We start from the raw sequence: 12,987 nt of genomic DNA, 5'->3' as shown, positions 1-12,987 counted from the left end.
CAAAATAACGTTACGGTACAGTATATGGAAGCAAGAAAGAAAGAAAGAAAGAACCAGGTATATTTGCAGGAAAGTATCAGCCACTTTGCTGAATTTTACGATAAATATTGTTTATCTTGTACAATCGGCTCTGTGCTGTTATGATAACTTATAAACGTGCTGGTGCGAAATAGCAGTATAGGCTACAACTAAACGCGGACGTAACCTATATGCCTGAAACGTCGAAACTTTCTGATTGCTTCTGTTGTGGAGTGTGTCGTTAAGAATGATATAAAAAGTCACATCTTTAACGACACCGTGCATAGAGAGTTAATTAATTGCTAGTTTGCGGGCTCCAGAGAGAAAACGTCTTTCATTTATTTTCTGGTTTGTTCACCTTGTGTAGTAGGTGTACATGTAGGCCTAGGTCGCAAATTCCCAGCATTTTGCAGAAAGTTCGTAATTTTCTTAGGCAATGGACAGTGAAAATGTGTTACAACAAGAACGTGCAATTGAAGAAATGAATACGGATCAATACGCTCAACGGGAAAATTCAACACAAGGCTGTCGTTTATTCATATCTCATCAATCCGTTGACATCCTACCAGCTGCAGACGTTTATCCGCACAGAGAAGTATATCGGTTTTATTCAATAGTTTTACTGTAGTGTTGTTTAAGGCAGGGATTCTCAACCTAGAGCGTGGATAATACAAAAGGTATGATAATAATTAATCGGTATCCTCAGTCTGAGGAAATCCTTTTGAACGATATAAACTCGGGACAGTCCCTCAACGCTCAAGCCCCGGTTACCGAGATAGCCTCTGTGCAAGTTCTGCTTGGAACACATTTTTTATTTTGGTTTTATAATATTGCTCGAATTTATAACTGTCCAACAGGTCCGCTAAACAGGAGCAAGTACCGTTAATGCCTTGCCAAAGGGCATTGCAACGGTATAGCGCCACTCGGTATCGAACATGGGACACGCAGAACCACTCTACTAGCGCGCCGACATGTGGATCGTGTGGAATGCGTTCTGCAGCTCTAGCAGTGTCGAAATATTTTTTGTCCAAAAAGTTCTCGTTATTTTAGCAAATGTACGAAGCAAGATTTGATAACCTTTTCAGCTGGAAATGTAGTGCGTCTGTAAACCTTGTGCCTTCGTAATCATTCTTGAGTTAATGGTGAAAAGACTATTATCAGTACATAATAGGCCCACTCTATCTTATACACAGTTTTATTTTCACACTATATCTGACCCACGTATTGTGAAATTGCTGCAATGCTAACCTAATCATCAAGTAATTTCTTTCCTGAACCCACTTGTTACGTTCTTAAAGTTACCTTCATTGCTGGTAGGTATTGAAAACAATATAGGCCTACAGTAGGCCTAGTTTGTAATATTGCACAAACTTGACGTAAGACTAATGTTAAAGGAACCTGGCTGATTTTTCTGAAGAGATTTTGGGGTAATGGGCTCAAAAAAGGTTAAGAACCATTGATTTAATTCTATAGATTATAGACGTTTGTTGATCGTACATACCATTTAAACGGTATATTAACCACCAGTATTTAAGAAAAAATGAGGCAAAAAGTACATGAAAATGGCAGATAGCCTACGGTACACCGTAACCTCCAAATTGAGGGAATCTCTAACTTATATGACGCTAAGCGGAAAGTCACCCGTGATGAGCTATTCTGAGAAAACTGCTCTCACTCTTAAACGAGATCTACTTTTTCTAATCTTTTTATGGGTTATGTTATAGATAAGGCATTGCGTGAAATTAAGCCCATGAGTTTAATAAAATTTGTGGTTATTTGTTGAGCGACTCACAAAATAAAAATGACTTTTTTGTCCATTATCTTGGTTTTCCATGTAAAGCGCATAAATTCTTAACAGTAATACTTTGCTTTTTATTAAGCAGTAATCTTAAATAAATTGCCTTTAAAATAAAATCGCTTTACTAAAAACAAAATTTGAATTGACTTTTGCAATGTTTAAATGTCAAACGCACGAATAAATTGATTGATCGAACAAGTTGTGATAAATATATCAATTAATGTAATATAAAATTGTGTACTACATAGAATTCTCGTCTATCGAATCAGCGAAGCATAACACTGCGTGACGTAATCGATGCTTCCCCTGTGCGTGCATTTTGATTCATTCAGTCTCTTTTGGTTTCTACGTTCAACGCCGCAACATGTCTTTATGCTGTTGCTGTCACAATGTTCTATCTTGATTTATTCATTCAATGAAACTTCAATATAACCAGATTATACAGTTTTCGAGGTGTACAATTGATTCTAAGATTAAGAGAAGCGAAACAACGACCTGAGACTCATTTCATTTCGAGGACATTAAGCAATTCTACAGACAAACATTGTAATTGAAGTGGTCGTCCTTGCAGGCCAAGTAACGATAAATCACCATTTCATTACAACGTTATGGTGCCAACGAGCTCGGTGAGAACTACGCTTTTCTTTTATCGAGGAATCTATGAACAGTTACATTTGAGGTTGAGAGAAGTCTAGTGATCTCAGACTACAAGTTTCGAAGATATGTCTCATCCACAACCCATACAACACTCATTGGATCTAGCCGACAGACATCTCGACAATATGACATTCGAACAAATCAACTACAACGACGATGACGAAGAATCGCCTGGACTTCAACCAACTTCGAATGCAAGAATGACCGACGAACAAAGCACTCCAGTGAAAACACTTTGTCGGTATTTGGACATTCAGTAATGATTTTTTTGTTTGTTTTTTTCTCTATGTAGTATATATTATGGCGTTATTGTGTAGTTTACCTTAATTGATGGTGGCTTAGTTGCCATACTCTCTAACGGTTCAACCATGCCGGAGAGAAATTTTTCTTTGTGTTATTTTGTGATGCTTTAAAACATAGCGGTTGTTTTCGAAGGTTAAACAAATGCCCAAGGCTAACACCGATACACTATGTTGAATGTCAATTACAAAACGTATTTGACTAATTTTTTATATATTTTGTAATTTGATTATTTCCAAGTGAAATGTTCACACAGCTATACTGGTAAAACCAGATGCTGAAATATTATTAAATGGTCTTGTGATGATAAGACGAGATTAAACTATGCAGAAGAAATAATGTATAGAGTTTTGTTTGCGGAAATCAGCATCAAGAAACGTGAGATGAAAAATTTGCTGACGATTTCCTAACTTTGCGAATCTGCTCAAACAAGCTAATGCGTTGTGTGTCAAATGACATCCTGCGTTCTGTTTTCTATTTAAAGTCGTGACATAAATGTCATCATTGTTTGTTTTGTATACTAATTTTGAGATACAGAAAACATATTACTATCGTTTTGCGAATGTATTGCCAATATGAATTGTATTGTAACTATGTTTCAACGTTTATTGTTATGTGATCTACATTTAACGTGTTATATTGACTTTTGTTATCAACACTATTGTTTTAATTATTGCTTATCAAGAATTGTTTCTATCATGATTAGAAAATTGCTTTAAAATTGCATTTTAACGCGATTTTCTGGGGGGAGGTTATGTGATAAATATATCAATTAATGTAATATAAAATTGTGTACTACATAGAATTCTCGTCTATCGAATCAGCGAAGCATAACACTGCGTGACGTAATCGATGCTTCCCCTGTGCGTGCATTTTGATTCATTCAGTCTCTTTTGGTTTCTACGTTCAACGCCGCAACATGTCTTTATGCTGTTGCTGTCACAATGTTCTATCTTGATTTATTCATTCAATGAAACTTCAATATAACCAGATTATACAGTTTTCGAGGTGTACAATTGATTCTAAGATTAAGAGAAGCGAAACAACGACCTGAGACTCATTTCATTTCGAGGACATTAAGCAATTCTACAGACAAACATTGTAATTGAAGTGGTCGTCCTTGCAGGCCAAGTAACGATAAATCACCATTTCATTACAAAGTAATAAATATGATTTTCTAAAAATCTGTGTGGCCGTTTCTTTCCTGCATTTATCGTTATTAAACATAAAATGTAATTTGTTTTTCTTGGCGTAAGGCAAGCTTTTTTCAAATTTTGTGTGGTATACTATAAACCACTTAAAGTCAAAATATTTTGATTCCATTTCACCTATAGAATTCGAATTTAGGCTACCAACTACAATTTTGAAAGATTGTTTATTTAATGATACTGCTAATTATCTTTTGGTTGCGTTGTAAACGGATCCTTTTAAATTTTAAATCCTAAAAGATTAAACGCATGAAGCTTTGCGGATAAACAAATTTTCCATCTAATGTTTTCCATAACAAACTGAACATGGTGTTTGTTCTATGTAACCCTACGCATTTTGTATTTAATCGTTCACACCGATGGATGGATTTCGATGGATTTGTATTAAATCTGTTTTAAATACAAACGTTGCAATCCAAACTCAGTCAAAAGATATAAAGATATAACTTAGAAATCTGTCTCAACACCATAGAGGTATAACATAGCTCCTCAAGTGGAGGCAATTTGTTCCATCTTAGAGTATCCATATTATTGTCAATAAACCATTTCTATAATGACAAACCGCTACGACTGCCAATTTTTAAAATTTGGGGTCCTTTTTCTTTTTATTATATTAGCTCAAAACACAGAGTAAGCTACTTTTTTATTAGTATGTCAAAAAGAAGGCGACAATGTAACGGTTTTAATATTGCGCCACCTTGTGGCTGAAAGAAATTATCGTGCTGTCCCGTCTTGAACACAATGTCCCATCATGGGTGATTTTCGTCGAATTAAAAGGAAAATTGTTTTAGTACATTGAGTGTTATTTGTAACAAATTTAGTTGAACGCAACCTTTAACAGTACTACTAAATCTATACTCAATAAATTTACCATTTAGTATAGTTTATCTAAAAATATTAATCTAATCGAGTGTTAAATTAAAATAATCTGGCTTACTTCAGGAAATGTGTTTTTATTCCTTTGCGAACCATTGGGGATGATTAAACTTTTGTGGCATTAACAAGTTCTGTGTAAACGTCCTAAACTTTTTTTTTGCTGTAAGTTTATACTATCATGTAGTCCTACAAATAATAGTAAAACTTATTTTTTCTGCTAACTAGCAATTTCTATATAACTGATTGAATGCACCAGCATATGCTTACTTTGTACTCTTGCTATGGTTCAAATTTAAATAACCTTCTATGACGTCACAAGACATATTTTCGTTCGAAAAAAATTTGATTGATTCCTGTCGCTATATATTATTAATTTATTATCTTTCTGTAGTAATTATTTCATTCGTCATTGTTTACGGGCATTGTGCACTTGTTATATTTTTTTGATTCCATTTGGCATCATAGATCCGAAATGGATCCAAAAAATAAAGAAATTAACTATTCATTCATGACGTAATAAAGCAAATTATGATTTGGAATACCATACGCGGCGTTGATACAAATTTATTAACATGTTTGAAGCCAATAATCTGGAAATTTCAAACAGTTTCTCTGATTTAGTTCATTTGATCGGTTTCTTACAGGACCAATGATGCGAACCGAAGTCACTAAACTTTTACAACAAAGACATTATATTATTGAACTTTCTTGACGAAAATAGAAAAGTTTTGATCAAAGGAAGGTTGTCAAGAAACTTAGAAGCAAGTGCATATTCAATATAATTATTTTAAATGTTTTTTTCTGATGACTCGATTTTTTATGCTGGATCCACACTGAGATTATAAACGGATCGGGTGTTTGGTTTGTTGAGCTTAACTTGCAGGCGAACGGGTTGGTTAAGTTGCCATTAAGACTGAGCACTGCATAAAGTGAGACATTGAAAAAATTACATGTTATTCTGTTGTCCTATAGGTCATTTTAAGCAAACAAATTATGCTTTACTCTGTCACTTATTGGTCAATGAAAGAGATGAATCTCTTAGCTGATACAAAATTATGCTTACTAAAATAACTTGCAGCGATCCAGTTGTCTTTGGGATTTATTGAACAAGGGATTCAGTCCAACTTTGCTTGCAATTATCGGATATGGAAAAATAACAAAAGTGTTTGATATAATCATATACCCATATACGTTGGTCTTGGCGTTCCTCGTAGCCAAGTAGTTGACCAAGCATTTTGTCATTTATATTACAAACTGGTCAACAGGATTTTACGAAATATCACACTACGGTAATTTAGAAAAACTATAGAAAATTACGCAACATGACGAACAATGCTGAATTACCTAACACAGTATCATGTGTTTGTTTTTACACCGATTTTATATATGCCCTATTATCACGTCAGTTGGTTTCTTGTTAATTACCTTAGGTTAATCTCAAAACAATCTTTTTTTATTCCCACCATAAAATTAGCCTCAAATCAGTCAAAAAAATTTAGACGTTCAATTTAACTTAATTTTTTATGAGACTTTTTTCTATTTTGTGCTTTCATAGTGTTGATGAAAAAAAAAGAGCGACGAGCGGATAGCCCTAAAATAGGAGCGTGCTCCCGTTCAAGCTCTTAAACAATGAGCACGCTTGCGCCCATCTCTGTCCTAACGACATCCACGGCAGTGAAACCTGCGTTAAAACGAAAATTACTTGCTAAAAGTAACTAACATGGTTACAGAATTGTCAGCATTGTAATTATACAAAGATCCATAAAGCTATGTCATTTTATGCAAATATCAACGTATTTTTCAGGTGGTAAATGGTTCCAGTACAGATCGTGGTGGTCAGTTTCAACGTGCCAGAATCCGAAGATTGTGCCGAAGGTGCAAACTTTACTCGTCCATTATATGTCTAAGTTTCGGGGCAATCATGTTTGTTGCAGCTATAGTTTTCTTTACTCTTCAGTGGAACTGGATAACAGGAAGTGCTTTTGCAGTAGCGTCCATTGTTTTCATTGCATTGGGTTTCTATTTTCGCCGAAATAATGGTAAAAGTATAGCTTGCTTTGTTTTGGAATAACCTAATCTTTAGCATTAATCTTACTTTCATGTTAGTGATTTTTACCTTTACCTTTTTAGCTTTTGGAGATAAAAACTTTGCATATTTGAGATTAGGCGCTACAGCCAAGTTGTTTCACTAAAGTATTTTAAACTTTTTCTGTATATTTTGAAATTTTTGATCTTGTTTTTTTTCCTTTTGTTAGTAATATGGGTAGTTTCCATATCATCCCTTGCAAATATTTGCAAGTAATACCAGCCCATAAACTATAATTAAGTGACTTAACGCATACAACAAGGCAGGTAACTAATTTAGGTCAAAGTTAGCTATTTTAACCACTTTTCAGAAGAATGGCTTGACCGTGTCTACTCGTCAGTTTCTATTAGAAGAAGTGGGAATGTCACAAGAAGTGAAATTTTAACAAACCAACCAAATTATGAACAGTCTCGTTCGAGAAGTTTAAGGATCACTTTTCCCCTTCTTCCGAGAAGATATACTGCGACACCATCCAACGAACTGCCATCTTACAACGATGTGATCAGGTCTGACATAACGTTCAGATCTACGGAGAATGGAGAAGCTACTCGTGAGTTGTCGACAGGAAGGAGAAACAGTAGTGTTGTTGAAGATGAATTACCAGATTATCAATCCGCTGTACAAAACATCAGAAATCAGAATTCTGTTCTTGACTAACGGTTTTAGTGTAGCCTACACTGATTAATAACCATATTTAGGTCAGACTGCAGTGTTTCTCAAACTTTTTGCGATCGCGTACCACTCATTCGTTTTTTTTGCTACACTGCGTACCACCTGGCTCCTGAATGACTTATTTTACTCAAATGTACCGGTATTTATTAGTTATTACCGTTATTACTATACCATAACACCAATGAATAGCAAGAAAACACAATTTAATTTGATAGAAGCAACTGTTTCTTCTGCACAAGCTTGTCTATCCGGGGCAACACATTACTCACAGCACATCAAAAATCATGTTCAGCGGTACGCGGTACCACTTAAAAAGCTCTCGCGTACCACTAGTGGTACGCGTACCACAGTTTGAGAACCACTGGGTCAGAGGAATGCGCTATTTTTAAATTGTCTTGATATACCAAAAGTTTATTTAGTGTATAGATGATATTCCGATACCAAACCAGGATATGTTTTTTATATAACCGAAAACTGAAAATAAAACATGAATACGAACCGAATACTGAAGATAAAATGAAGTGAAGCAAATATTCAGAACAACAAGTTGCCTATAAATGATAATATAGTTGGAAAGAAATTCCACCTACGCCTCCTATATACTGTATTTATTCTTTCAAGAATTTCCGAAAAGACGCGACTTCATGGAAGAGAGCAAGTGTCCGCAATGTATCTCAGTAATGTAAAAGTTTAATGCAAATCAAGCGACTAACAACAATTAAGGACGACATATGCATTTGCTATATATCCGTTGTGCGCAGTGATTTTGCTTTCACTGTTAACTTAGAGTTGTATTGTTATTGTTAAGTACGTTATTTCTATTGATAGGCAACTTAAACTGCACTTCAGTAAAACGAAATTGTGATGCGGTAAACAAAAGATATGCCAACACTGGAGGCAGTGTGCGTACATTTCACTGGTCTTGATTTACATGGCGTTTGTTGAAAAGGAGCTGGACAGCCTGAAATTGGGATAAGTTTGGATGGTATGTGTCATATTTGATATAGTATATGATAATTTTAATCCTCGGTTTGAGGAAAGTCTTTGCTCGACTTAAACCGACAACAAATCTACATTGCTACAGCCCCAGTTACCGAGCTATACAGCCTTTGTGCAAGTTCTGATTGTCACTACAGGCCTACTTAAAGCGATAGCCAGAAATTCTGCAATGGATTTCAACCTTCTTCATCCACGTATACCTGGAAGTGCAACAAATTTATCAAGACGGGACCAGACTTGTTTACGTAAAATTGGAGGCAAAAGAAGGAAAAGTAACGAAACGCTTCTCTTATCGGCGGCTTTGATTGAAGCGTTCCTGTTGATATCAAACGCGTGTTTCCGCGATTTTAAATGTTCTTTTGAGATAAAGTCTCAATTTTTGTATCCGACTTACTTGACAAATGTACGTGATAGTGAACAAATAGAAGATGTGCAGACGCATGTGACTTCGAAACTATCATGATAACAGCTTTTACCCGTCTCAAAAAACGTTATCAGTTTTACTTGCTAACGCGTTTTGCTACCGTTTTGATAAAAGATTGATTTTGATAAAATATCAAAGGGTAAGTTCGCGAAATTTCAGTTTAGTTAGATCAAAACCTGGGTAACCCTTTTCAAATGCACTAACTTAATCGATTTTACTTCCGGTCAATTGATTTCTATTTTATGTATGCTAGGTTTCCAACAGTAAGCAAAATTAATAACTACAATAACACTAATAATAATAATTGTAATAGTTCTAAATACTTTTAATACGCCAAAATAAATAGCATGCAGCGAACAAGTTCAAAAAATTAAGCTACCATGAACCGTTATTTTCCTTATTTTGCTTGTATTATACAGTATAGCATTTTGTTAATTGATTGATGAAAACGGGATGGACTCTGTCCGTTAACACAGATTTTAGGCCCAATCGTGCACAGAAGTAAAAATGTGTGGTTTCACAATGTGTTGATAGTTATCTTGTTAGCCTGTATGCTTGAAAGTTCAACAAAATCAGCGAAATGGAACGGTTCACGTGACTAGTCACAAGAATGATGTTTTCCGACATGCGGCCCGAGCAAAGTGCTTTTCCACGTCGAAACAGGGAAACGTGACAAAGATTTAGAGGCGAAATTTCAAAGTCCAGAGCATGTAGGTTTTCGTTGGCATTTGATGAATTACTATAGCTTCTGAGAAATCGTAATGGTGTCTGTAGGGAATTACTTTTTTATGTCGAAGGCTATGACATGATGCATATTAGCATTGTACACAGGCAAATTTAAACTAGGACTTAATTTTTTTCTTTTAGTTATACCCAGTATCTACAATTTACTTCGAATATTGAAAAATAATGCAACAATCAAGAGCAAAATAGTCCTAATCAAGTTTATCTGCATAGAAAGTTACTTTAGCTTGATTTCTTCTGAAACAAAACCGTTCACAAAATTATGATTAAACATTTAATAATTAATCCAGCGCACTCGGTTGCATTTGCGGTAAAAAAATCAATACAACATAACTCCCACAAAGAAGGATTTCAAACTAATCTTTCCGCAATGGTGGCCACTTTCGTTCATTTTCATTCAGATATCGATGACGTCACAAAAAACGATGGTCAAATTTGACGCAAGGCCGATTTTGTAAAGCGGTATGCAATCGGCAAAATAAAATGCAGTCTCGCTCTCCGTATGTCAGTATGGCCGCTGCCGTTCCTATCAATGAAATAAATCCCCAGCGGGCCACGGAATAAATTACAAAATGACGATTACTTTTTTGACTTGACACGCTTTCCGCTGAAGTACTCTTTTAGGATGGGTCCACGACACATGCGTCGACCTCAACATGACATAGTTTTTATTATAACCTCTAAACCTAAATTTATGCTAATAAATTGCAGTTTCGTTTAAATACTAAATATATACTATTTGAATTCTGATCAAATTAAATATTTAATTAGCACCTGTAGATGAGGTGTCAATTAAAAGCTTTTAAACATCAATGTACCACATGTTTGCTTTTCTACAGAAAACATATGCTTTTGCAAGTTTCCTTTTATGCCCGTATTGTTAGCAAAATATCCGTGAAATTAACGAACCATATTTTGAAAAGTGCCAAACGTTTTGAGTAATTCTGCAGTTAAGATCTAAACTCTAATGCTTTGTTTGTTTTATAGAACCGTTATTAACAGTATACTATAAAACAAATGTTGCTTAGCACAGCTTTGCTTTGAACATTTCATGGCAATTTTATTCAAGAGCCTATAGTTCTAGCCTACTTTAAAACTTGGGAAGGTCAGGCTCTATACATTACTGGAGTTTTCCTTATTTAGGACTTCATATTGACGTGCATATAAACGTCCTTTATACCTTTTCGCGTAATGAATGCACAGTTACGCGCTTAAAAGTTTCTGATAACTACAAACGACTTGCTCATAAACAACAAAGTATCGCACAAAGCCCAAAAAATAGCCTGCTGCGGGTGTCTAGACTCTAGACTGTCCTAAGAAACAAGAAAACAATACTAATTGTCTAATTCCCATCCAGCAAGGTCGACTATACTTTGATATTTGCTATCAGTGATTTTGTCTTTTGACTTTGTTAATTATCCTGAGTTGATAATACCAATTTTCCATTTTCCGCCTAGCATGAAAAGTAATTTAAATAGCTTTTAAAATCGTAATCCTGTTTTATCCAGTGACTTATAATCTTCAAACTGCTGTGCTGTTAGGGTTTCCCGAAGCGTTGCGAAAAATAGCATGCCTGTATATGAGATTGGACCATTTTAAATACTAAAATACATAAAGTAACCAATGTACAGTTATTAATGTAGCCCACGTAACTGATGTATATAGTTTACTATAGTTGGGTAATATTTCTTACTTAACTATGTTAGTTGCATTAGTAAAATTTAGCAGTATTCGTTACAGTAACTGTATCAGTTTCAATAACTTCATTTTGGTATTTAGTATAACTTTATTAGTTGCAATAACTAAATTAGTTATATATATTATTGTAAGTACATTAGTTATAATAGCTGAATTTTGGCATTTAGATTGATCTCATGAGTATTCAGCTAATTTTTTGTAATGCAAAGTATATTTTTAAAACTTGTAATCAACCCATTTCTTGTATCTGGGTTAAATAAAAACTGGATGCGTTGGCTGTAGTTTGCAACAGATGTATGTATTACTCAGCCCGTTGGTTATATCCCACACGACAGAAGCCACGGCCACGGACCGTTTGAAGTGCGAGACACAAGCCGCCACAAACCACATAAGTAGACCACCCTTACGACAATCGGTACGTTCAATGTCTTTTTTCAAGCAGAACAATCGAGCTGCTGCTGCGCACGTTTCCAAACGCAAAATGTCAGCAATACCAATGGTGACAAAGCAATAAGCATCTGACAGCCACGCTCTTCGGTGTTTTGATGCGAACGAAAACAAGTCATCGGCTGATAGTTGAACTGCTAATCATGTAATCACTTTGGATTTGCTAAGGCTTGTTACAAACTTTGATGATTTGTATAGCTGCCGAAGAATTTTGTCCTTTGCTGACCTTATTCGATCATTAGCTTGTAGAGGAATTCATTACAAATAAATAAATCGTGCGGTGTACCAATCAATTTGTCTTCTTTTGTCTATGGCGCAAGATCCTTGTGCGTTAATAAAAATCGTACTTTCGACGATTGGATCAGAAACAAGTGGCGACAGGATGTTTATTAGAATTTATTAGGATTGAACGCGAAATAGGCCACCGATCTTTCGCTATTGATCCGCAACCAATATTGGTTGCAGACGAGATTCTCCTGTTACACATACTTGGTTCAAACATTTCGTTACCACCTTTCATTTGTTTTTTGCTGTTGTGAAATACTATTTACATTTAAATGTTGCTGTTTGTATGGAATTGCATATTATGTAGCCTATTATAGTTTGTTTGTTTGATGTTGGGTCAGAATTCGGCTCTATAAGATAAATAAATTTTGAGTATATCAAACTTTTCTTTTTGTTGACGATCTGATATCAATAATTTCAGAAAATAAGCCTGACCTAATTACTAGTTTAAATTCTTTTTAGGCCGAAAGATTAAGGCATATATTCCGTTATTAATTTTAACGCACGTCATCTCAAGATAGATTATGTTGTCATCAGCTTTCGGCAATCTTCTCAGGAGGGCAAAAATCTCAACTGAAGTGACACTTGCAGCGTATTCGAAGGCTTTACGTCTACCCTTGTCAGGCATTAACGCAAGGGTGCTGGGAAATGCGCTACCAAAAGGGTCAAAAACGTTTACTAGAGTTTCAGCAATTTCTGTAATTTAGCATTTATTTTATTCTTTCGGATATGTGTAACAGTTTTTATGTGTGCTCAATTTTTCGCTTTCAATCTC

At 35.1% G+C, this 12,987-nt stretch overlaps 1 protein-coding gene across 2 annotated transcripts; it reads left to right on the top strand.

Annotated features, from left to right (window-relative positions):
* On the top strand, positions 1 to 8,070 carry LOC143465503 (uncharacterized). Of its 2 annotated transcripts, none has more exons than XM_076963831.1 (4): positions 1 to 57; positions 452 to 613; positions 6,662 to 6,896; positions 7,254 to 8,070. In XM_076963831.1, the coding sequence occupies exons 1-4, from the start codon at positions 25 to 27 to the stop codon at positions 7,598 to 7,600; spliced, it is 777 nt and encodes a 258-aa protein (XP_076819946.1). In that variant the 5' UTR covers positions 1 to 24; the 3' UTR covers positions 7,601 to 8,070. The 2 variants fall into 2 exon arrangements, with proteins under 2 accessions (XP_076819946.1, XP_076819947.1); XM_076963832.1 differs by having other exon boundaries at positions 43 to 366.
* The last annotated feature ends 4,917 nt before the right edge of the window (positions 8,071 to 12,987 follow it).

The sequence above is a fragment of the Clavelina lepadiformis genome, chromosome 7, assembly GCF_947623445.1.
Source record: "Clavelina lepadiformis chromosome 7, kaClaLepa1.1, whole genome shotgun sequence".
In the NCBI taxonomy this organism is placed as follows: Eukaryota; Metazoa; Chordata; class Ascidiacea; order Aplousobranchia; family Clavelinidae; genus Clavelina; species Clavelina lepadiformis.
This window is presented reverse-complemented; position numbering and strand designations above follow the sequence as displayed.